General features: G+C 45.4%; 1 protein-coding gene and 1 long non-coding RNA gene across 2 annotated transcripts in view; both read right to left on the bottom strand.

Annotated features, from left to right (window-relative positions):
* Stk32b (serine/threonine kinase 32B) overlaps window positions 1-26,098 on the bottom strand; it is a 256,406-nt gene that overhangs the window by 188,695 nt on the left and 41,613 nt on the right. Inside the window, 1 exon segment of the mRNA NM_001107224.3 lies at window positions 3,161-3,216. Within this exon segment, the coding sequence (NP_001100694.1) occupies window positions 3,161-3,216 (56 nt within the window).
* On the bottom strand, window positions 16,487-18,419 carry LOC134481774 (uncharacterized). Its single transcript, XR_015637106.1, has 2 exons — window positions 17,596-18,419; window positions 16,487-16,922 (listed from the first exon to the last, which is right to left on the bottom strand). It is a non-coding gene; the product is annotated as an uncharacterized LOC134481774 (long non-coding RNA).

Here is a 26,098-nt window from a genome sequence, read left to right as displayed (position 1 = left end):
ATAATGAAAATAAATACAATATATGCCCCCATAAACAGTGCTTACTTACATGACAATGGTTGTGTTGATCCCAGAGAAAATATAAACTAAAATGAGAGTACTGGCAGATGTAAAAGGCATTTCATAATAATGGGATCCATTCATCCTGAGAAAGTAACAGTGAGAGAGGTGTGTGCTTCAGACCTCCAGTAGCAAGGTCCACACACTGGCAGACCTATGGGAAGAAGTGACAACCCCATAGTCACGTTGGAATTTGGACACAACCATCTCAAATGGATGAACAACATCTCCAAATCAGCGAAGACACAGATGGCAACCTTGTGTGACTTCTTTTCTCTCGACATGACAAGATACCTACAAAAGCTCACTGAAGCCTTTATTCTGGTTCAGAGTCTGTGTATACACAGATGATTGTGGTAGGGAAGGTGTGGTGGGAGGAGCATGAGGCAAATGGTCACACTGCATCCACAGTTGGGAAGCAGAGCATTGAATGCTAGTGGTCAGTTAACTTTTGGTCTTTCATTCATCCCAGACCAAGACATGGTCATCTCTAATGAACAAATGAAATTCAATGATATATGAAAAGACTGAACCAACATATCCGATTGGGATTTGCCTGATGTAAACAAGGTTACCTTAAAATTTGAAAGCCAGGGCTGGAGAGATGGCTCAGTGGTTAAGAGCAATGACTGCTCTTCCAGAGGTCCTGAGTTCAAATCCCAGCAACCACATGGTGGCTCACAACCATCTGTAATGAGATCTGATGCCCTCTTCTGGTGTGTATGAAGACAGCTACAGTGTACTTACATATAATAAATAAATCTTTAAAAAAAAAATTGAAAGCCAAACAATGTAACTCTCAAAATAATGAGAGACACAGTAGCTATATCAATGGGCACGAGAAAAGCATGTGACAATTCAACAAGCAGAAATGACAAACACTACCATGGAGCTTTGAACCGTGAACTCTGGCCTGGTGACTGTGCTAAGCATTTGTAGCCTCAGAACAAGGATGTTTGGCCTCAGATCAGATTGGGGTCAAGGCAAGGTTCCTGCCTCCTCCACATAGGACTATTACATCCATGGGTACAGTCGGCAAAGTGATCTGACTTTGGGGCAGTGATATGCAACTAGAAAAAAAAAATCCAGCTCCATAAGAAAACTGACCACCTAAAGTCGAATGTTCACACAGATAATCATTCCTCATGGATGCCCCTCTGATGAGATCTGACTACCTACTTTCCTTTTAACAATCTACCAAAAGAAAGCTTCTTAGCCTCCAGGGCGCCATCCCTTCTCTGAGAACTGGCTGTTTCTGCCTTCCTAGTGACTTGCGTCAAATCCTTCTTTTCCATCAGTCTGGTCTTTGATGAACTCACTCACAGCCCATGTGACATAGGCCTGTCACAGCACTGTGCCGTGACAAAAAGGGGAATTCTGGATCGAGTGGAAGAAGCCTCAGGAAAACTTAGAGAGAACTTTTCTTCACAGTGAAAGAGCAACTTATTCTCCCGGCTCAGGAAGAAAGCCAGGGAAGAGAAAGGGTTTGGCAGTTACATCATCACAGAGAACTTGCATGAGGGATGCATTCCGGATCCTCAGAACACACAAAAAAAGATGGGTGGGCATGTCAACCTATCAGTATTTTTAGCACACAGAAGGTGTAGGCATGGGATCCCCAAAGCAAACTAGCGGTCACATTAGCCTTATATCTATGAGTTCTGGATTCAATTGAGAGACCCTGCCCCAGTGAATAAGGTCAAGTGATTGATGAAAACTCCTGATCACAACATACATGTAGACACACATGTACCTACACACACACACACACACACACACACACACACACACACACACACACACACACCACGGGAGCAAAGAAAATCCTCCAGAATAAAACAGGGCTTCTTATGACTACTCAGTCCGTAATGGAAAGTTTAGCCACTCCATAATGCAAGGACCCTAAAAGCACAAGGTATGGAAAATAGGTAAAATTACCTGCCCTAGCTTTCTTTTCCTGTTCTAAAACACTGACCAACTTAGGAAGGAAAAGGCTTATTCCATCATCTAGAGAAGTCAGGGAAGAAACTAGAGCAGGAACCAAGAGGCAGGAACTGAAGCAGAAACCATGAAGGAATGCTGCTTACTGGCTTGCTCTCCTGTACAACCCAGGGCCACCCTCACAGAGTGCTGGGACCTGTTGCATCAATCAAGACAATGCTCATGGGCCAATCAGATGAAGGCAATTTCTCCATCGAGGTTCCCTCTTCTCAGGCAATTCGTTTGTGTCAAGTTAACAAACACTAACTAGCTCCGAGCAGATGGAAGATTTTCTGGTAAAATCTGGAAGCTATAAACCAACTCTCACAACTAGTTATTTAAAGAGAAGTGTTTCGGGGCAGTGCTTGACCATCAGTGAGAAAAGCCCTCACCGTCTGCCCCTGCCACCACATGACAATGGTCTAAGCCTCAGGAAACCACGAGCCAATATAATTTTTGTCAAGGGTTTTTAGACCAGGCAACCTGTCTTGGCTGTAAGAAAAGTAATGTACAGTTGCTAGGCACTGGTTATAACTTTTTGAGTTTTAAGTCATTTTTTTTCTATAAAAAGGTAAATCACGGCACATGAGAATAACAGAGTATCTGGCTTTTCACAGGTCCTTAGAATAATTACTGCCAAGGGAGTTTCTCTGAGAACAGATTAGGGCTTGTGTGGGGAACCTTTTTCCCCTAAAAACCTTTATCCTTTCCTAATTTTATACCCTTTAGCCCCACATAGTCAAGATTTATCAATGTGAATTTTCTAAGAGAAATCAAATGTCCAAGAGCTGGAAAGTGCCAATTCGTGTTATGTTTGGAGAGGAGAAATCCACTCTGATCATTTACATTCTCAAAGACATGACACTAGCAACTTTGAAGCAACTGCCACCCTAAGTTGCCTAAGCCCAGACTCTGTTTCATTTTCAGAGTAAAAGACCAGAAGGTCCAAGGAAACCATTAAGGTTTCCTTTCATGCCTCAGATTTACCAAATTGAAATATTCTGTCAACCAAAAACATCCAGCACCCAGCACAAAAGCAGACCCACAGGACACACATGCTCAAACCCAAGCATCAAGACTTTCATATCTGTTATTGTTGTTAAAAGTACATTGTTCTTACCTTTCCGAAACTCCCTTTACCAATCGCCCGAAGGATCTGGAAGTGGTCAAAGTTGACTGGAAAAGAGGAGAAGACGGCAATCAGGTCAGGTGTGGACACTGTGTCCATGCACTACCCACTTGCTCTGCTGGCTTCTGCCCACCAGTGTTACCCACCCAGTATTAGTGCCTGGTCACTGAGGCACTGTCAGATGAAGGACCTTCCATTTTCCCCCAAACACAGTCAAAACCACAGGTGAATAGGATGAGACACCACGCAGGGGACAAAGGAGGTGACATCAGGAAAGCCCAGCTCTTTGGATTTCACATTCTAATATGTGCTTTTCCCTTCTTGAGGTGGGTCTGTCCCCACTGAGGGCCCCTTTGGTGCACCCAGCAGTCTCGAGGTCACACTACAGCTCACCTGTGCCTGCTGTTGTGTTCTCTGTCTGATCCTTCCACACCGTCTGTCCAGCCCTGGCAATGAGGCCAACCCTCCTGACCCACACCACTCTCCTGCTGTCACTCTGATTCATACCATCTCTTGTCTCCATTTAACTCGCTCTGCAACTCTACCCTCCAGCCCTCACTGACCGGCCTCTACTACAGACTCTGCACTGAAGCAGATCAGCAATGTATGACCATACTGCTGACTGTCGTGAACACCTTTCAGGGTCCCTGAGCTTCCTTTCCTTTTATTTGTTTTTAACCTGGGATGCCATGTAGCCCAGGCTGACCTTGAGCTTCTGTTACCTCTGCCTGTATCTTTGAATGGTTGAGGTCACAGTGCCATGTTTATGCGGTACTCAGGAATGAGACTATGTGCATGCTAGGCAAGCGCTCTGCCGACTGAACTGCACCCCAGGTTCCTTCTTTCCTTTCTTTCTTTTTTTTTTTTTTTTTTTTTTTGGTTCTTTTTTTCGGAGCTGGGGACCGAACCCAGGGCCTTGCGCTTCCTAGGTAAGCGCTCTACCACTGAGCTAAATCCCCAGCCCCCCTTCTTTCCTTTCAAAAGTACCTACCTGACCTCTACGGAAGAGCCTTCTCCCAAAGGCCTTCTTCAACAACTTCCACATGCTGAGTCTTTCCCCTGACCCAATCAATACACCTGGAGGGGCCACTGGAATTTGTCAGCTTCTGTCACACAACTACTTTCCTGGCCTCCAGAGGAGGGTTCAGTGACATGTCAGAGCCTGACAAAGTATCTCTGACCTTTAGGTGGCTTGAACTGATGCCTACCCCAGAGTACTCTTGGAGGACTCAAAGATACTTTGAACTTCATGGATGCCACAGACCCCAGACAGAGTGATATCCACTCTCCCCTCACCACACATTTCAGTACATCCAGCACACCCCAGGCTGGGCTGAACTAATCTTTTCTTACTACAATAGCTCAAAACTAAGGATCCATCTATGTCTCCTTTCCCTTCAAATCCTACCTTTAGTCCTTTATCAGAGTGGGTCAGTGTTTCTCCTCTGTTCTCTTTCATCTGTCCATCCTGAGGTCCCTTTGGTTTCTACCTTCTTCTGTCACCTCACATCTACAGTGGCTTCTCAACCTCCCCCTCTGACCTTCCCTTGCAGTCATGCGAAGAATGGCAATCATGCCCGCCCCCTGCTTACTCCCCTCCCCTGACCCCTCTGTCTTATGCATAGAGAGCATACTTCTCCCTGAACTGCATGGTCCCTGTTCTGCTCCTGTCCTGTCACCCCATACCTCCAAGATCTACCTGCATACTACAGACAGAGGTCCCTCCCTTCCTAGTACAGCTGTTTCAAATCCATCCTTTGCTCTTCTCCCAGCATCTACACGTCACCCTGCTTCATCCTCCTGTGTCCCGAGAGGGGACTGGGACTAACTTCCAATTGAGCATGCAGTCTTGTAGTGTGGTAGCTTCCACTAAACATGCCATTCTGAAAAATCTCTACAGGACTTGATCATCTTTCTTGACTAGATTCTGAGTTACCTGAGGTCAAATGTCACAATTATCCTATTTGTCAAGACTCCCTCGGCACCCTGACCTTGCCAGAACACTGGGGCACTCGTAACTACTCATTAACTGAAGGGAGGTTTGAGCGAGCTAATCTCCATATTCATGGGGCCAAGTGCATAATAAGTCTTTGGTAAATATTTTTGCGTTTGACTAAATTGCAGCCAGTTCTCAATAACTAGGAAAGACATGTTATTTACAAAGATGAAGGGGATTGATTAGCTCACAGCATAACTGAAGCTGGGGTATGGGAAAGTCAATGAGCACATTGCTTCCTTGTATATTAAACTTTGCCAAGCCAAAGTCAGACTCCAGTGAGCTGTCAAACCCCTGACAGGTTTAGAATGGAGTCGCTGTGTTAATCGTTAACTAGCAAGACTCCCATTCTTTAACCCAGCTCTGTTTACTCTCAGAATAGTTTACTGGGACCAGAAATTCCTTACTTCACCTCTATCCACTCACTATAGGTTGAGAGAGAAGAAGAAAGCAATGGACTTGGGCCACAGCTCAGGTGGCTGTCATGGGCTGCGACGTGCATATCTTAACAGTAATCTCTATGGTTTGGAAGGCAAACGCCACCATGGGTCTCGGCCACCTGCCCCAGGAAGCATAGCCAGCGCTCCCCGCTGATTAGCAAGCCACCAGAACACAGAGTCTGTGTCTCTACGTGGGAGGCAGGTTCTTATCCTTACCAGAAAAACAAAAAACAAACAAATGTTATTGTCTAGTGGGTGGGGCTGGCTGCTGTGAAAAGATTCCTTTTGGATGAAAAACGAGGCACATGGAAAAAGTTTATAAATCCCATTTTATCATTAGCTCCGTGGTGATCTTATTTTGGGGTAAAAGGATAGTCATTCGTACGATCAATATAGAGGCCAGGTTACCTAGATTTGAATTCCACCACTCAGCAACTAAGTGATGTTAGAGATATCGCTTAAACTCTGTGCTCCAACCTCCCTCTTAATGCTAGGTATGGCAAAATACTTCCTTTTCTCAAGTGTGTCTAATACCTAGCAGAAACAACCTAAGGAGAGTTAACATTGATTCATAAATTCAGAGGGAACAGCCTGTCACTGTGGGGGAAGGGATGGTGTCTGGAATAGACTGGTGTAAGGTTAGAGAGCTTGCGGCCTCTCACATGGTGCCAAGCAGGAAATTGTAATGAAAAGGCCAGGTTGTTCCTTTCTTGGCCTATATCCACCAACTAAGTTTTCTATCTCAAAGACTACACAATCTCCTGAAACATCACCACAATTGAGACCAAGTGTTCACACACATGAACCTGAGAGGATATGGTAGTTTGCTTTCTATTACTCGGATAAAAACAACCAAAAGCAAGTTGGAGAGCAAAGGATTTATTTCAGTTTACATGTCCGGATCACAGCATATCATGTAGGGAAGTCAGAGCATGAGCTCAAGGAACCTGGAAGCAGGAGCTGATGCATAGGCCATGGAGAAACACTGCTTACTTGCTTGCTTGCTTGCTTATTCTGGCCTGTTTGGCCTGCTTGCTTATAGAACCCAGGACTACCTGCTTAGGGATGGCACCGCCCACAGTGGGCTGGACCCCTGCAGGGACCTTGGTGTTCAGGTGTGTTTTGCCAGAATGTCCCATTGACTAATGCTGTTTTAATAAGTTACAATGTATATAAATCAGGGAATTACACACACACACACACACACACACACACACACACAGAAAGAGAGGAGGGTGGTTCTGACATCATTTAATAAACAACCACTGCATACCTGGTTGACCACATCTTTATCTTTTTGGCTCCAGACATCAGCCACCCGTGTTGACATACTGCTTTCTGGTGACAGGTCCAGCTACTCAGGCATAACACAGTTTGGAAAAGTGTCATTTAGATCTGGTTATGATCCACTGGATCCTTGCAGTGAATTTGTCACAGATCTGACACTAGCAGGCTCCTCTGTCCCTCTTCCCTGCTTCTCTGGAGCTGAGCATCCACAGCCATTGGCTTCCTCAGCAGTCTACCACTGGGGACAAACAGCTTCATGTTCATCAGCATTTCCAAAGTCCTCTGAAGGTACAGCCCCAAGAGATTCCTTGCTGGTCCACAGTCAGACTCACTGCAGGCCCAGCCTGGTTCCATCTGCCTTCAGGACTTAACCCTTAAGACCACACCTGGGCTGCATTCCTAGCCTCCCTTCACCATCTATCCTATCTGTAGATTCCCTATGGTGATCAGACCTTCTGGTATGCACTCTCCTGGGAAACCAAGCTGGGGTAATAACCACAAAGATTCAGGAAAATGTAGAAGGGGAAAAACGTGGCTTTGGAGGTTAACTGGCTGCAATCCAACAGGGAAGGGAAAGTTGTGTGAGCAAACCTAGCTGACGTTCCAAGTTACAAGTAAAGAAATTCAGTCAATTTAGTGTCTCTTTTTCCTTCCTGGCACCTGCCTTTTCAAGACAGTCTCATGTAGCCTAGGTAAGTCAAAGATGTTCTTGAATTTCTGGTCCTCTGAGGGCTCTGATTATAGGCATGCACTGCCTCATCCAGTTATGTCATGCTGGGAATAGAACCCAGGACTTCAAGCCCCACCCTGCCATCAGAGCCCAGGGTCCACTACTGAGTAGATGAGGGTCACAGATGATGGTATTAAAACTGTAAATCTCAGTTCCAGACATGGAAGGCCTTCACTGTACACCCCCAACCATGATGCCTAGGAATGACATTTGGTGTTGACTGTGTCTCTCCACATGTCATTGGCTCAGTTCAAAGCCACAGACTTAAGGTCTTCACCCAACCTGGAACTGCTAGATCTCCACTAGAAAAAAACTAGAGCTCTCAGTACTATGTACACATGATCCAACTGGGGACTTAGATAACTGGAATGCTTTAGTTTCATTCATGTTGCCTTGACAAAGTCCTCCGATTTTCTTAAGAGAAAGGGATTATCTTAATTCAGAATCCCTGGCTACTGTTCATCATAGGAGAGAAGACAAGAAGTCAGGAACTCGAGATGTTCACATGAAAGAGAAATGGATGCATGCTTGCTTGCTTTCTCACTTTTGTTCAGCTTGATCATTCCACCCTCATATAGTTCAGGACCTGCTACCTAGGGAATCGTGTCCCTCCCACTCAGTGTGAAGCTATTTAATTAATTGAGTCAACCTCACATAAACATGCCTATAGGCAAACTTGATCTAGACCAGGGGTTTTCAGCCTTCCTAATACTGCAAGCTTTAAGACAGTTTCTCACCTGTGAGGAACTGTGCTATCTCTCAACCATACAGTTAGTTTTGTTGTACTTCATAACTACAATATTGTTATGAACATAATGCAAATATCTGATATGAAGGCTATATGGCATGTGACCACTGTGTAAGGGTTGTTAGGCCCCAAAGGGGGTTGAGAACCACTGATCTAGACACTCATTTACTGAAACTAAATATCCAGGTGCTCCTACATTGTGTCAAGTGGAAAGTTAAAGCTGACCATCTCATAGGGGGAGCACAAAAACAATGTGTCTTTACTCAACATCCACAGGGTATTTTCTTGTCAGGATTCCTCAAAAGTACAATGTAACAAGCATTTCCACAGCATCTACACCTAGTTAACTGAAGCTGTCCAACCTGTGACTCATAGGTTGTGAGAGCCCATGCATGTTTATTTTGTGGAACACTGCAATGTGGCATTGCAATCTACAAAGTTCATGCCCCAAATCAGACAATCCAGTTACACAAAACAAAGATAAACCTTGCGCTTTAAATACATTTAGAATTTTGTGTTAGGCTGCATCTGTGACGATCCTGGGCTACATGAGGTATATGGGCTAGAGGTTGGACATTGCTGATTTAAAACAAACAGGAGAAGGTATTTTCAGTTTTGTGTAATAAAACCAAGCATTTGAGGATGTTGGTATGTGAGGGGTGCCTGGAAATGATCCCCGGAACTCACCATGCACATTGTGCTTCATCCACATGCTGGAAACTACAAAATACACCTTGGGAATTCCAAATATACCCCAACCCCTGTGGAACTATAGATCCGTGGGCCCTGGTCCTAAATTCAGCCTTCTTTCATCCTTGGCTCTTTAGATGGTACAGTTCTTTTTCATATTCATGGCCAGGGCTGAGAAATTCCACCCAAGAGTCAGCCTCTGGCCAGTGTCCATGCCAACTGGCAGAGCTGATGTGGAAAGTCAAGGCCAGCATTCGGTGCAGACATTCCATGCGGTCCTGCTCTGCTGCCTGCTCCACTCTCCACACATGAAGAGAGAAGCTGGGGTTGGCTTCACAGAGTGGCAACCCTGCTTTCAGCATCATTAAAAAGCGCTTTGCTTTCTTGTTGATAAATGTGTTTAATAACACCCCAAGCCGGGTTTTTTTTTTCCTAGCAGTCTATGCTCTTATCAGAAAAAAACACTGAATCTGTAAGTGGTTGGGAATTTGCATGCCTAATTCATATGAGTGGAGTGCTGCAGCAACTTTAGGACATAAATTAATTTACAGCTTGTGGAAAATTCATAAGACAAGCTTTCAGGAGAGCTCGAGAATTCAACTGTCAATCTGTCCTTCCTCCCCGTGTGCCTGATGTCTTCATTTTCTTTCTTGATGCTGTCATAAAATATGATGACAAAGGCAAACTGAAGAGAAAAGGAGTGGATATGGCCCACAATTCCAGGTTATAGTCCACCGTTCCAGGGAAGTCAGGGCAGCAGTCAAGAGCAGACAGCAATGGGTTAATGCATTCATTTTAGTGCTCCGCTCACTTTCTCCAGACTATAGCCCACCCATAGCGAGGATGTCTTCCAACCTCAGTTAATAGAGTCAAGACAGTCCTGCACAGATATGTCACCAAGCCAGCTTAATCCAGCAATTCCTTGCAGAGACTCCCTTCCCAGGAGAGTCTACATTGTGATAAGTTGGCAATCAAGACTACCTTTTTGTATTTCTTTCCTGGAATCATACTGACAAATTGTCACCAAGAAGCTTAAAACAACAGGAATTAATTATCCCACAGTTCAAGAGGCCAAAAGTCCAGAGCCAAAGTGTCAGCAGGTCTGTGTCACTCATGAAGACCCTAGCGGCCCTTCCCTAACTCTGTCATCAGTCCTTGGCACTCTGAATCCTGCCCCTACATCACTCCAACTCATTTCCCTACCGTCACAGGGCTTCTCCTCACGGGTCTCTGTTGTCTTCTTACTCAGCCACTTCATGTGAGGCTCACCCTAGATCCAGGCTGCTTTCAACTTAAGATCTTCAGTTGCACCAACAATGACCTAGTTCCAAAACAGGCCCCGTTCTCAGGTCCCAGGGAGGTGAGCACTGTGTGTGGGGGAGAGAGGAGCTGCTCAGCGTGGTGTAACCTCAGGAGCCCTTGGCACAGGAACGGCCAGTGAAGGGAAATCAAGTGGGTGACTAAAAACTCAAGCTCGCGTGTAAGGTACCTGTTGTTCCACACTGGCTGTATACATCTGCAGAGTCATAGAATTAGGAATAGGATTTGAACCCTCTGCTTGTCAGCAGTGTAGAATTGAACCAGAGCTTTGATTTCACATGGCCACGAAGTCATGTGACTGGACCCCTGAAAGGTCCCAGCATTCAGGGCAATGATTCAGAGGGAAGCTTCCCAGATACCTAAACCACAGGCATTTCTGCCAAATGACTGCTCACCACCTGCCTTGTTCGGAGGGAGAACAGTGCAGGGATCAGGGCCTAGCGTTGCTGGAACATCCACTGAGTGACGTTTTTGGACTCAGTTGCTAAGCAGCAAAAAGGGTAATAGGTGACAAGAAGTAAGATGTCTGTGGTGCTTCCTGCTGCACATGGAAATGCATGGGTGCTCGTGAGCAGTGACAGAAACTGAGGCGCTGAGGAGTGAGTGGATAGTCTGACGCAGACGCATAATGATTTGATTTCTCTTCTTACCAATCAGGAACAAGCACTCGCCATTCACTGCCATTCACTGGGGCATCCTAAAACACCTGCTTGATGTCCTTATAAGAGGTGAAAATCAGAGTAAAGACACAGAGGGAAGACCGTGGGAGGACACAGAGATGATGGCATTTCTAAGTCACAAGTGTAAACTTACCCTAGACATATTTCCTGAATGGATTGACGGTCCCCTGCCTGTCACTGTGAGAAGTGGCCTCAGCTCAGACATCAAGACTGAGCCCATCTCTACCCATCAGCAGCAAGCACTCCACGGGTGAGGTGAAAGCCACAGTGTAAATTATGGTCGACACAGTGGTTGGATGTTGAGGCAAATGAATTTGGAGGAGGGAAATGATTAAATGGAAATGGTGGCGCTTGGGCAAAAATAGCAGCTTCTGGAGATTTAATCTCCATATCGGCCTCAGAACGTAAAACACATCACCTGAGCAGTCGAAGCTTCGTCCACAGTGTGAGCCATTCCGCCCACTGAACAGTCCTATCCACAACTGGAGATGCTCAAGGAGTTAAGCAAACTGTGTGAAAACAAAGGCTTTCGGAAGAAGGCTTTAGTCGCAGCACAAATTGCCGAACACATAATTGGGTTTTGTCAGCTTTTGGGAAGAAGGTGAATGGCGACAACCGAAGTCTGAAGAAAATGACAGGATCTGAGATGAAGCAGCAAAGACGGAGTCTCCCTCCCGTGACTCCCGGGCTCCCCGAGGCTGAACAGCCTTCCGCAGCACACATTTTCATGAAGTCAAGTCTTTCCTTCTTCTGTTCATAGGAGTGGAAAATCATCTTGCCCAGTCCTGATATACTTTCGAAGCCCCACCAGGTGCGTTGTGCTTTTCTTCCCTGAGTGGCAGAAATGACACAGCCTGCCAGCCTTTCCTAGGTACTGATTTTGTCATCTTTCCACTGGGGGAAACAGGGTCATCGCCCCAGGTTCTCACAGGCGGAACTCAACTACACCCAGTTTACAAAAACAGACACACAGAACACCTGCGGACTCAAAACTCTGTGATGGGAAGTGATGAAGCAATTGGGAAAGTGCGTATGTTAAAGCCTCCTTGCGTAGGAGTAAGGTGAGAATAGGCAACCAGCTGAGAAGCATCACTGTGTAGAGTTAAGACGCAAACGCAATTCCCAGTCCTCACCCTTTCAGAACTGTAAATGCCACACTAAGCAAATGGGGACAGAAACTTACTGTGATACAGCACACACCTGTGTCAGTCAGGTGCCTCGGAAGGACCAGTGCCCAGTAGAGACTGGGGCCCAGCCTCCAGCAGAAGAAGGTGGAGAATGAGAGCCACTGAAGACCACTGTGAGCAGTGATGAGCAGGAGAGGGGTTCATATGTCTCCAGGGTAGAGGACTCCACTGGCCATGCTGGCATCCTAAGTGACCTCATAGACAAGAAGAGAGAAAGAAAGCCCCTGTCCTGTCTGGACGAGGAATGCATGCACACATTCTCAGATTAAGGAACAGTGAGAGACAGAGATAGATAGAGACAGAGAGAGACAGAGAGAAATAGAGATAGAAACAGGGAAAGAGAGAGACAGAGAGAGAGAGACAGAGAGAGAGAGACAGAGAGACAGAGAGAAATAGAGATAGAAACAGGGAAAGAGAGAAACAGAGAGAGACAGACAGAGAGAGAGACAGAGACAGAGACAGAGAGACAGAGACAGAGAGAGACAGAGACAGAGAGAAATAGAGATAGAAACAGGGAATGAGAGAAACAGAGAGACAGACAGACAGACAGAGAGACAGAGAGAGACAGAGACAGAGAGAGAGACAGAGATACAGAGAGAGACAGAGAGACAGAGAGAGAGGGAGAGAGAGACAGAGACAGAGAGAGACAGAGACAGAGAGAGACAGAGACAGAGAGACAGAGAGAGAGACAGAGAGAGACAAGCCCTGGGCAGGATCAAGGACCTGAGCACTCTAGGGAGCAAAGCAGCCAGCCCCTCTAACTACATAAGCACAGGGACCTCTAAGAACCATCCATGCTGGCAAACAGAATAACATGAAATAAATGGATAGAGTCCTACAAACGTGCAACCTACCACCACTGAATCCTGAAAAAACAGCCAACACAAACACACCAGTATCAAACAGGAAGATTCAATTAGTAAGGAAACACCTTCGCCAAAGAAAAGTCAGGGGCCAGACAGCCTCGCAGGAAAATTGAACTGAGCAAAGGAGAGCTGCCAATCCTTCTGAAACTGGCAACAGATGTCAGCCATTCTCTTGCATAAGAACTCAGAGGCAGGGACCCTCAGATTCATTTCACAAGGCAAGCATTGTCCTGACACTGAGTCTAGACACTGACTACAAGGAAATAAAACCAAAGCTTCCTCACTGAGGAAGAGACTGCAAAGGCCCTCAGCCAGGTGTTAGTAGAGCATACCAACAGCACATTGAAAGGAACCCATGCAGGAGACTCCAGACACTCAAACCTCACCACCTCACACCATGCAGATGAAAGACAGAGACCACAGATCCATCTAAACAGATGTAGACCATGTGAGTGTCACCTAGACTCCACCTTGAAGACTTTCCATCCCCTGTCATTCAGTCTGCACATGGTACTCGAAAATAGAAGCCTTAAGCCACATCAGTTTGAAGGGAAGAATTCCCAGCAGGACTCGGTTTATAATGTAAAGTACTGAGGCCCAAAGTCCTAAGCTTGCCTAGAACTTGTTAAACTGCTTTAAAAGAATCACTCAGTGATGCCTGTGGATGGAAATGTGGTCAGAAGTCACATTCTGCTTCAAAACTATATGAATTTATTTTTAAAAATCAGTAAATAAATGGATAAAGTCCTACACAACTTCATTATATAAGTTCTTGACAGAGGGATACACTTTAGCATAATTAAAAAAAACATTTCTGATACAGTAACGGCAGCTTCATAGTCAAGAATGAAACACTGAGAGCTTGCCTGTAAGACCCAGGGTATGACAAGCCAGCTCACTACCTACACTGTTCCTTAGGGTACCTGGTGTGTGACCAAGGGCAATTAGGCAAAAAAAAAAGAAAAAAAAAGACTTTTCAAGTTGGGCATGAAGGACTAAGTCTGTATCCCAGGATTCAGAAGGCTGGAACAGGAGGACTGCCTAAACCCAAGAGTTGGCCTTCACAATAGAATACCCGGCCAGCCAAGGCAATACAATAATACCAACTCTATGAGAGAGAAAGAAAGAGGGGGAGGGGAGGGAGGAAGGAAGGAGGAGAGAGACAAAGAGAGAGAGAGGGAGAGGGAGAGAGAGAGAGAGAGGCAGAGGTTCCAGACTTAAAAACTTATTCTCTATAAATGGCCAGATCTTATTTAGATCCTGAAACACTAAAGAGTCTTCAAAATCCTCAAAAATAATAAATTGATTATATGCACAGTGAAGGATCGACATCCCACATGCTCCCAATAAGTTATCTGAAAAAAGACAACCTTATTAGTAACAGCATCAGATGAGAAAATATTTAGTATGCAAGGAGATGAAAAGTCTGCATACTAGCACAGGCAACAGGGGGGGAGTTGTTAAAGAAAGTCCACCTAGCTTCTACTTTCTCACCGCCCTCCTGGGGGGATGCTAGCTTCACAGGGAAAGCTGGCTCTGGGAACAAAGGCTGTTAAATGCCCACACCACCCAGAATGGCTGCACAATCACTCTCATCGCTATTCACATTTCAAAGGCAATTCTTATGGAAATAGGAAAAAACCCTGAAATTCCTATAGAAGCACAGAAAGATCTCATGGAGCATAAACAACTCTGAATAAAATGATCAAAGTTGGGGGCAGTGCTTGAGTCACTGTCCAGGTCTGCATGGGAAAGGCCCTCTCAGGCTCAACTGTGTGAACATTGGTCCCCAACTCAGGGTACTGTTTTTTTTTTGTGGGGGAGGGGGGGAGGCAGGACTGCAGAACATCTTAGAGACAGCTTCTAACTGGTGGATCTAGGGTTACGTGTTTACAAATGCATGTCTCCTCCACACACCAGTCTTTTTCAAAAAGGAGGCTCTTGAGAAGCATGTTCATGTAGGAGTTAGAAGTGGCCTGGGCCAGTTGAGCACCAAGGACAGTGTGAGAGTCTGGGAGTGAGGGGGAGTCCCAGGAGCAGGAACCATTCCAGTCCCAATCACACTTGAGCATAGCAAAGTCAATCAAGAATAGCAATGACTCACTAAAAACTGACAACCATGGAGACTTTCCCAAACTTTAGATTTTTCCAACCATCAGATTACTGGGTTCACTGCTACCCCAGAAGCTGGTTGAGAAGTTTCTGAGAATGTCTTGATGACTGTGTCTATCAGGCGTCTTGCACGCCACAGCCTCCCAAGAATGACAAGCAGGCACGCTATTGAGCTTGGATCCTTTAGTTGGGTGAGAGTGTCTAGCAATCTTAAAGAAGGATAATCTCCAACCTGCGACAGGCACATTATACAACTGCCCCATAGAATGACGACCCCACACTGCTCCCAGTGAGAGCACCATATGTCTAACCACTGTCTGAGGAATGGTGTGTTCTTGGGAGATGGCCACTTAGGTCTCCACTTCTCTTGCTTTTATTAGGAGACAGAAGGTAATTGTCTCAAAAGTCTTAAACAGAACAAAAGTGAGCTTTGTGTCTAAACTGCTCACTCCTTCCTAAAGAGAATCTGGCATTTCATAAAAGCTCTCTAGCGGGAAAGTGTCAGACAGATCTTCAGTGAATTCGTGGGACATATTTACCTGAAGCTCATTTTTGTCATAGGCGTTCTGTACTGAAGACACCACAAGGCATGAGGCAGGCGTCATCCCTGCCTTTTGGGACCCTCACATCTAGCTAACACTGACGAGGTCTCTAACTTGTAATTTGTATGAAAAGTACCCAGTGTACCAGAAAGAGTCTCATGGGGAGGGCTGTCCCTGGGGCCAGGTGGCTCCTTAGAGAAGTGAATGAATGTTAAACTAAGGCAGGAGCATTGCAGGAGCTGGGCAAATCCAGGAGAATGGCTCTGTCAGGAGAATTGGAGTCTGTCTAGGGAGGATCTGAGAGATGATTCTAAGCACAGCCAACAGAAAATTCAGACTTGAGATGTGGGTGTTCAACAGTGGCCACCCCTGGAGAGAGCAGGGACTGGGAGAGAAAGCACTGAACAGGTAAGACAGGGTCTGGCCACACATGAGGACAGAGATGAAAATGATCCCCTCATCTAGAGGGGAGGGAAATGTGGCAGAGGGTGGGCGGTGGTCCAGAAGAAAGAAAGGGGGTTAGAAAAGGAGAGAGGTATGAGAAGAGGAACAAGGAGAGGGATAAGGGGATAAAGGGGAAGGAAGAAAGAGAAAGATGTGAGGGAGAGAGAGAAGGGAAGGCACAAGCATGTAGGGTGGTATGATCAATTTCTCCGCATAACAAGCTTACCAAACCACATGTCTGCTATGCAGTGTAACAAAGTACCTCAGCCTTAATATCGTGTAACAATAACAATTTACTGTTTCATTTGTAGCACATGTCCACACAGACCAGCCAGCTTACTGCATTCACTCAGTGCCTTGGGCTGTTGGAGCTGCTGTAACAGGCTACCATGGGTTGGATGCTAATAGACAAGTCATTTCTCATGATTCAGAAGCTGGGATGTACAGGGGCAAGGTGTCTTCTCATTTAGGCTTTGGGTCCCACTGTCTTTTGACTTCCTCAGATGACGAGCTTCTCTCTGAGATCTTTCATAAAGGTACAGTCTCGTCTGACTCTTCATCTCACGAAGGCCCATTTTCTAACACCATCACAGTGGTTTTGGAATCTGATTGATGGATGGGGTCACTACATTAGTGTCTGTCTCACAGTTCTAGGGTACAGTCCATCATGGTGGGGAAGGCATGGCGGCAGGAGCTCGAGGTCACAATCATCTATGGTTAGGAAGCAGGGGTGGGTGAATTCAGTCCTCAGTGTGTTTTCCTCTTTTTATAACCCAGATCCAAGACATGGGATGGTGCACTCACAATTAAGGTGCATCTTCCTACTTGTTTAACCTAATCTAAATAATCCCTCCCAGCAAACACACAGGCTTCTTTCTCAGAAGATCTGAGACCTCGTCATGTGGCTATCAACACTAACCGCCATAGGTACAAACATTAAGACCACAGAACATAGAGACAGTCTGATGAAGGTCCCAACTCAACTAGGTTTTGCTCCCATTGTTATTAAACCTCTCGCTCATCAGATGGCCGCACATTTTTCTGTTTTCATCTCCTACCCCTAGTGCCTAGCACAGTGCATATGTTCACAGACGCCCACAAAATAATTATATTCTGCTGATTTCTATAGGTCACTCTCATGTTGACACCTAGAGCCAGCCTTGCTCTGCCTATCTCATCCCTGGACCATCCCTGTGTGTGTGGACCCAGCCATGATTCTTTCTCCAACCTCTGCTTAGATCTTTCCCTGACAGAGGTGCTTTCTCAGACCATTTTTGTGACTTGTTTTTTATGTGTCACGATGACTGGCACCCAGGATAGTCCACACTATTCCAGATGAAGATATCTGGGTATGTGAGGGGGAAAGGCCATTTGCATGAATCACCTGGGAAAAGTAGCCAGCCCTCTTCAATACGGGTGGGCCCCATTCTGTTGGTGGACCCCATCCTGTCCATGGAAGGTCTGGATAGCACTGAACTACTGACCCTCTTGTTCCAGCTGCTACCGTTCTTTGAGCTGAGCTCCCAGATGCTTGTGGGTCACGACCTTGCAGCCTTTTAGACTGAACTCTCACCGTTGGCTTTCCACAGCCTATCAACTGCAGTTCTGGGAACTTCTCTGTGTTCATGTGAGTCAGTTCTTTATAAAAAAAATTCTTTGTGAACCTATATCCCATTGGTTCTGTTTCTCTGGAAAGTTCTAACAGCATCTCTCAGCAGACACTGTTTGTACCTCACCTTCTTCCCACCTGTCCTTATGTTACAATTACAGCATCTGTATCTATCTCTTCACTTGAGGACATCCTCTCATGGTAGAAAGCTGCAGTGGGATGCATATCAGATGAGAAAGTCAGAATTTAGAGTACCCTGGCAGCAGCTCTCATCCAGTGACTGGTAGGCATGAATGGTTGGTATCCTAGGTCTTTGTAACACAGGGTGGAATGACTCTAAAGAGTGGTCTTCAGTGTTATTCTAATTCCACAGCACTCTGTGTTCCCACGGTGACCTGCATGAAGACACAGCCTGGAGTGGCTGCTTGTTCTTTCCTGCCTCGTTTCCTCTCCACACAAGTGTCCCAAGACCACATTAGAATGGCATCACTTATAGCTGGATCTTTCTCCAATCTTTTTCTAGGAAAGCCCACACTGAGACGAAGCTGAAGAAGAGTGTCAGAAAGAGCTAAACCTCCCATTGAACATTCTAGAAGGCTGATTGCACGAATAGAACATCAATGATTCTAGAGAGATTGGAATGTTGCAGATCTGAAGCTTGATTTCAGTTTATCTTGGGTTAACTTTATCCTCTTAAATAGTCATTCCTTGCTTACCTCTGGACTTAGTGACTAACAGATAAAACCTTTTAGAGTGAAACCTTAGTTTCTGCCAACCAATAAGCTAAGAGTAGCATCAGGTAGCACCTGAAGCTTATGGCTGAGAGATGCCCCCTCCCCCTCCTTTCGCTTTAACCTATCTTTCCAATACCTAGCCAGTGTGGCTGACTTGTGACTTTCTGTGTTACGTTACTTTTAAAAATTTCATCAAACTCTTACCACATTGCAGCATGGAATTTGGGTAACCTAAGTTTGTGTTCCAGGGCCATCTTCACTCATACCTGGCTTAGAATAAATTCTCTTTCCTTTGTATCCCAGCATCTGGGTACCTCCCTCCTGGCATACAGTCTGTGGCTGTTAGTGCATTTGTTTACTAGCTTATGTCTATCTGTAACAGGGTCACTGGTCTGCTCAGAGTCAGTTGGACGACTAGTGGTAAAGTAGCCAACTCTGGACATAGCCCTCTCCTTCCCCATATTAGCTGCCTCATTAGGATACTAAGATCACAGTGCCAGAAAGTGGCTTCCAGCTTTATGATGTGAGTTTGAGATGCCAGGGCTGGCAGGTAAGAAGGGACACAATGTTAGTACATGACAAGGCTTTAGATGTGAATGTGGCTCCGGTCAGCTTTAATTGGGCAGGGATGCCAGGACAGCACGGCTATTAGGAGAGGAAAAAGCAGAGACGGGAACAGCCTCCTTCGTGGGGCCTTTGGTGGCTGCTAATGGGATGTAGCCTGGTATAGTTCCAGTCAGGTGTCTACATGAAAATGGCCTTTAAAGATTCCTTCTTAGAGACTAATGAGTGCTCCGGGCTTACACATAACTGTTCTTCCCTAATTTTTTTTTTTTTTGGTACTCTCCTGGTTTTCCTCCGGGTTTCTACATATGAATCCAGGAAATCGGAAATCAACTTCCTTTGTGAAGTCAACAGACCCCAACATTGATAGATGATCGTGGAGCCCAGTGTGTGTGGAGATGTGCAGTAGAGAAGGCCTGGAATGCGTACCCTGCAGGTCGTTTCAACACCTGACAGAGGAGAGAGTAAACAGAAACTCGGAATAATCCTTGAAATCGATTAATACTGGCTGTCAACTTAAAGGGGTCTTGTATTGAAGAAATGGGTTCTGGCCACTCCTGTGAGGGGTTATCTAGATCAAGAAGTGGTGGAAGAACCATTCAAAATGTAGGTGTCTCCTTGAACTGAATAAAAAGGGGAGATTCAGTTAACACCACGCCCATCCCCCTCTGTTTCCTGCTGCCATGACTTCCCCCTGCCGCCTTGACCTATAAGTGGAAATGCACCCTGCTTTCCTTGTGTTGCTTTGTTTCTGCAATAAAAATGTGGCCCACAGAGTCCTGTATCTGTCAGGAAGTTGAATCCTGAATTAACCACAGTACCACTCATGATCTTCAGACCCTGAAGGTCTGGTCTGGGCATTTTCACTGAAGAATGGGCAGTGCCGAGGGTAGTGTACACTCTTCAGAGAACAAAAAAGAAGAGCCTTGAAACAGCCCTGACACAGAAACTATGGACTTGGGAAACCTTTTTGGGCATACCAACCAAGACTGAGCACATGCACGGGATCACTCCAAAGGGATATCTCAAAATTCACAGGCTCACCAAAGCACAGGTGTGGGGTATGTGTAGGACTTGTTTCAGCCTCAGGGTGAAAGCACTCTGAGTCCTAAGCATACATTCAGTGTACCCAGCTCTAGGATTGTATGTATGTAGGGGAGCACAGGGAAGAGTGTAAATGATTCCCTGGAAATCAGTCACAAAGGAAGGCAGGCCGCAGAGTTTTCGTCACACAGAGCTACAAAAGGGAACAAGGTAAATGACAGTAAGAAATCCAGGTCGCTGTCATATTTGGTAGCAGGTGTATAGAGGATGGCATGGTTGACCAGCCTGAGCACAGTGATGTAAGCAGTGGTCGCACGGCTGTGCTCGCCTTGCAAGATACCATGAGCTGGGTACAAATGACCATCTCCGTTGCAACGCTTCTAGAAGGTGCTGCTGAAGTTCACTAAAATGATGGAGTTTTCAAAAACAATGAGCCACAGTGAGTGTCAACAAGATGAAGGAAACAGAAAGGCACTATTAAGAACTTAGGAATTTGCAAAGAGGCCAACTTCTCCAAAAATCAAAGAGGGAAAGGAAAGAATTGAGTCTTCGTTCTCCTACACTGGAATGAGCTTAACCTTAAGGAAACCAAGCAGAGGACGAAACAGTTCTATCAGTAAAACCATCAGGAGGGACAGGCAGGCTTTGGAGGCCCCATTCTGTGGTTCTTTGGTTAACATCTGATGATGGCAACGGCTAGTGCTTGGTGAGGAAAAATGCAGCTAGAGGGTAGATGAAGGATGTTACAAGATGGGGACATCTTGTCATTGCCTAGATCACTGATTGGCCCAGCATTACTTGACATCTAGCCAAATACTGAATCTAAAAGACAGCCACTGATGCAGAATTCATGCTGCAAATTACTCAATTTAAATAAACCTATTGAAAATACTGAATATTGAATATATTTTTGAAGACATACGAAGGCCAGGGCAACAAATTTAATGTAGTAAAATCCAGTACATGAAATAGTTCTCAAGAAAGATAGTTACTTTCACAAGTAAATAATATGAAAATATTTTTACCAGATTTATTTTATGAGTATGAGTGTTTGACCTGAATGTGTATGTGTATAACACATACATGTTCACCTGCTATGGGGGGCGCTCATAAGAGGGTACTAGACCCTCTGGGGTTGGAGGTATACACAGTTGAAGCTACTATGTGGGTTTTGGAAACTAAGGCCAAGTCCTCTGCAAGAGCAGTCAGTGCTTTTGGCCTCTGAGCTGTCTCCAGCACCCACAAGTGGTTTTTAAAGAGAAACAGCTCTGACTAAAATCAATGTTAGTTAAAAGGCCCAGCATCGAAGGCACAATGTAATTTCAATCAGCAATCTATAGGAGACATATTTTAGACAAGAGAGGGAGCGCGAATTGGGGTGGGTAGCATTAAGTAATTGCTATCAGGTGTGTGAAGACAGGAAAAGACCTCTATTTTGTTCCATACCCAAATGACATATGGTACATCAAACTGCTAGTCCATGAGGGTGGGGATCTTGGGTGACTGGCAAAACCACATGTTCCAGAGGAAAGCTGATGCTATGAAAAACTTACAAGATGTGACAATAGCTAAGCCCAAGCTTTTAACAAACTCTCCAGCTTCACGGTTTCAGAAGCGATCAGCTGAGGGCAGAAGACAAAGACGAACTCAATTATAAATTAAATTCAACCTATTGAAAAGATAGAAAAAGAACAGAAATAGACTAACTAGGCTTTTGTTTTCTAGGCTTCTTCACAATCTTGGAGGAAGCAAAGCAACCAGAAAGGAATGGATGACCCACTCACTGAGACATCAGTAGAAAAATGGAATGTACTATATGTCATAGAAGATGTGGGTGTCACAAAGCCACAGTCTCTATGGCATAGATCATACCTGAGCACAGAGAGAGCCCCTGTATATCAATGGTAATGAGCCCCACTTTGCAGAAAATCTTGACTTGGACAGGAAGTCACAGAGAGATATCTAAATCAATTAATCTGACTGAAAGGAACTCAGCATCAAAGACCATGAGAAGTGCCAATCAAAACCGCTCTGAACTCTCATTACATAATGAGTGAGCCAAGGTTACAATCTACCACCTACCATGACACGGCCTGACAATGAGAGCGAAGTCACTTCACAAATGTGTATCAAGATGAGAATTGAATGTGTAATGATGTATAGTCACGCAGTGGGCATAATGAAAGGCCTACAGTCTGATAACTCACAAGGAGAATGATATGGCACAAAAAGACGTAGCTTAGGGTCACGATAGAACTTTTGGTTGCTGTTATGTTCTGTTGGCTAAATGTTTAACACGAATAAGCTGACTTACTGAAAACATGTGCCCTGTGCACTTTTATGTATGTGCTCTGCTGTGTTATAAACACAGCAAACTGAAAAGTCTACGAAATCAGCCATCTGTAATGTGCAAACTTCAGCAGCGCTGAGGCTGAGGAGTGGAGTGTGGCTAAGGCATCCTCTGTTGCTAACACTGCCTAATATCCCAAACCATTGCATAAAAGGGCAAAAAGCTGAAAGGGTAGTAGCCTTTGGGAAACCTCTGTGGGTGATAAGTATTTCAAATGTCTTGGTCTTCCAAACAGTAGAAGATGCAACTCAAAGAACACATCGTGAGGTCCAAGACTGGCTAAGAGCTATGATCTTGCAGAGAACCCAAGTTTGATTTCCACCACCCACAGGAGGGCATTGACAACTGAGGCTCTAAGTCCTGATCCAGGGCCTCCAATGCCCTCTTATGGTCTCCACATGTATACACTCATATGTGCATACCTGCACATACACATATTTTTAAATGTAAATCTTTAAAGAAACACATTTTAAGTGCCTCCCTTATCCTAGGTCTCATCTCATCCTGGAGATGCTCCCCACCTCTCTTCCCCTGTCAGTTGCAGATTCCTATTCTCATGGTCACCTGGCCATCTCTCCTATCCCTCCCTACACTTAATCCTGAAACCCCCCCTTTCCTTCCCTATACCCTCTCAGCTCCCTCTCTCCATCTTCTTAGGACATTTTATTCCCCTTCTAAGTGAGATTCAAGCATCCTTGCTTGTGCCTTCCTTCTTTAGCTTCTTAGGGTCTGTGGAGTACAGCATGGGAATCCTGTATTTTATGGCCAATATCCACTTATTTTAGAGTACATACTATATGTGTCCTTTTGGGACTGGATTACCTCACTTAGGATGATATTCTCAAGTTCCATCCATTTGCCTGCAAAATTCATGATGTCTTTGTTCTTAATAGTTGAGTGGCATTCCATTGTGAAGATGTACCACGTTTTCTTTATCCATTCTTCAGTTGAGAGACATCTAAGCTGTTTCCAGTTTCTGGGTATTATGAATAAAGCTGCTATAAACATAGTTGAGCAAGTGTCTTTGTGGGATGGTGGAGCATCTTTTGGGTACATGCCCAGGAGTGGTATACCTGGGTCTTGAAGTAGAACTATTCTAAGTTTGTAAGAAACTGCCAAATTGATTTCCAAAGTGGTTGTAAAAGTTTGGACTCCCAACCAGCAATGGAGTTGTGTTCCCCTTGCCCCATGTCCTCACCAGCATGTGTTATCTCTTGAGATTTGGAGGCACTCAAGAACCAATGGGGGTGACCTTAGCTGTGACTTATAGTATTGGGAATATGGAACCTGGAGAGGCCACCTCCTGTAGCCAGGCAGGAACCTCAGTAGAGTGATAGGGACACCAACCCACCCACAAAACTTTTGACCCAAAATTTATTCTGTCTACAAGAAATGCAGAGATTGGGGATGGAGCAGAGACTGAGGGAATGGCCAACCAATAACTGACCCAATCTGAGACCTATCCCATGGGCAAGCACCAATCCCTGACACTATTAATAATGGTACTCTGTTATGCTTGCAGATAGGAGCCTAGCATGGCTGACCTCTGAGAGGCTCTACCCAGCATCTGACTCAGACAGATGCAGACACCCACAGCCAAACAGTGGGTGGAGCTTGGGGACTCTTAGGGAAGAACAGGAGGAAAGACTGTGGGTCCTGAAGGTCATAGGAACTCCATGGAGAAACCAACAGAGTCAATTAACCTGGACCCTCGAGGCTCCAAGACTGAACCACCTAGGGCTTTCCATGCATATGTAGCAGATGTGCAGCTTGGTCTTCATGTGGGCCCCAAACAACTGGAGCAGGGGCTATCCCAAAAGCTGCTGCCTGGCCTATGGGAACAGTTCTTCAAGCTGGGCTGCCTTAATTGGCCTCGGTGGGAGAAGATGTACCTAGCCTCACAGAGACTTGAAGTAACAGGGTCAGGGGCACCTGCTCAGAGGAGAAGGGGGAAGGGAAGGGGGAAGAATTATAGGAGAGAGTGACCAGGAGGGAGGTAATGAGCAGGATGTAAAGTGAATAATTTTTAAAAAAAAAAAGGGATTTGACTCAGTGGCAGAGCACTTGCCTAGGAAGCACAAGGCCCTGGGTTCGGTCCCCAGCTCCGAAAAGAAGAACCAAAAAAAAAAATTAATTTTTTAAAAGACCCACAAACTCTAAACTTTTACAATACAGATGTGGGATACTATTTTCTATTTTGTCATCCTGGAAAAACCACGTAAAGCCTGGTGAGAGCTAATGCTCTCTAGGTGTGGATAGAAGGACGCTAACCAGACATGCAGAGGCTGCTGCGGTGACCCTCCTGGGGTGGAGCTCTCTGCCAGTGTGTCAGTTCTAAGATGTGCAAACTCAGTGACTCGGCTGTCCCTCCACTTCTTGTTGGGTGTCCATCGGCACTCGCCTCACAGAGACTCCTATGATCTACATTAGGAAACCCAAATGAGGATGTTCACATCCCTCATCAGCAGGAGAATGAGTCGATAAATCACGGCTTAATCAGAGGGGTTGCTGCAGAGCGGCCCAGCTGAATGAGCCCCAGACTAAGCGTAAACATGAAAAATGAGAGCAAGGGAGAAAAACAAGATGCAGAATGATCTAGCGCCATCATGATGGGGTTTAAAAATAGAACTTGTAACTGGGATTACATAACGTCAAGCAAAAGACTGAGCCTCTGTAGCATGAACACCCCAAATTGACATGGATCAGGCTCTTTGCACCTCATACTCTTCCTTGCATGCTTTGCATGGGCCAGGCATTCTGATGTTTACAGCAACTCTGTCAGGTAGATATGATGGTGTGCATTTTATAGGTGAGGAAAAGGAGCCATGGTGATGTTGAGTAACTCCCCCAGGTCATAATGCTCTGAGGTAGCTCGGTCAGGAAAAGGAAGGTGCCTCCAGTCCGAATCTGAAATAGCCTCACAGCCTCAAACATTTGAATGTTTGGTCCCAGGCAGGGACATTATTTGGGGAGGTGGGAGCTAGCTATAGGGAAGGGGTTTCCTGAGGGTGAGCCTTCTCAGTTTCTGTCAGGTCTTTGCTTCCTATTGAACAGAGATGCCAGAGAGAGAAGAGTCTCATGGCTAGTAAACAGTCTGCCTGCTCCCATGCCTTCTTCATCCTCAAACCATGAGCAGCAAGAGAAAGCAACAGAGCAGGTCTGCCCCCTCCCTATTTCTGGTCAACAGCAGATGCATAAGCGACCTTATACTTCCTTGGAAGAAGATGCTAACTCAGGCAGATGCTGGGCAAGCAGGAGGGTTTGGGTAAATGCTCAACAAGAGATGGTCTTCCTGCCTATAGACACTACATCACTCTTACTACAATTAGAAGAGCACGCTCCAGATATAAATCAGCAGCAATCGTGTCTGACCGAAATCTGGGTTTTTTGATTTTATTATTGGATGGCCCACTATTCCACCCCCCAGAGAGGGGAAATGCAAATTAAAGAGATGTTTTGAATTTTTTTTAAAGTCTTTCAGAAGCCTAAGTCATTATAGTCATAATTGGGGTACTAGATGGAATAAGATTCCCATTGTGTCAAGATAAAGATAAAGGGATAATAATTTCTATCGGCCCATTCTTGA

Source organism: Rattus norvegicus, chromosome 14 (genome assembly GCF_021556685.1).
Source record: "Rattus norvegicus strain SHRSP/BbbUtx chromosome 14, alternate assembly SHRSP_T2T, whole genome shotgun sequence".
NCBI lineage: Eukaryota > Metazoa > Chordata > Mammalia > Rodentia > Muridae > Rattus > Rattus norvegicus.
Note: the sequence above shows the minus strand (reverse complement) of the source record. Positions and strands in the feature narration are given on the sequence as shown.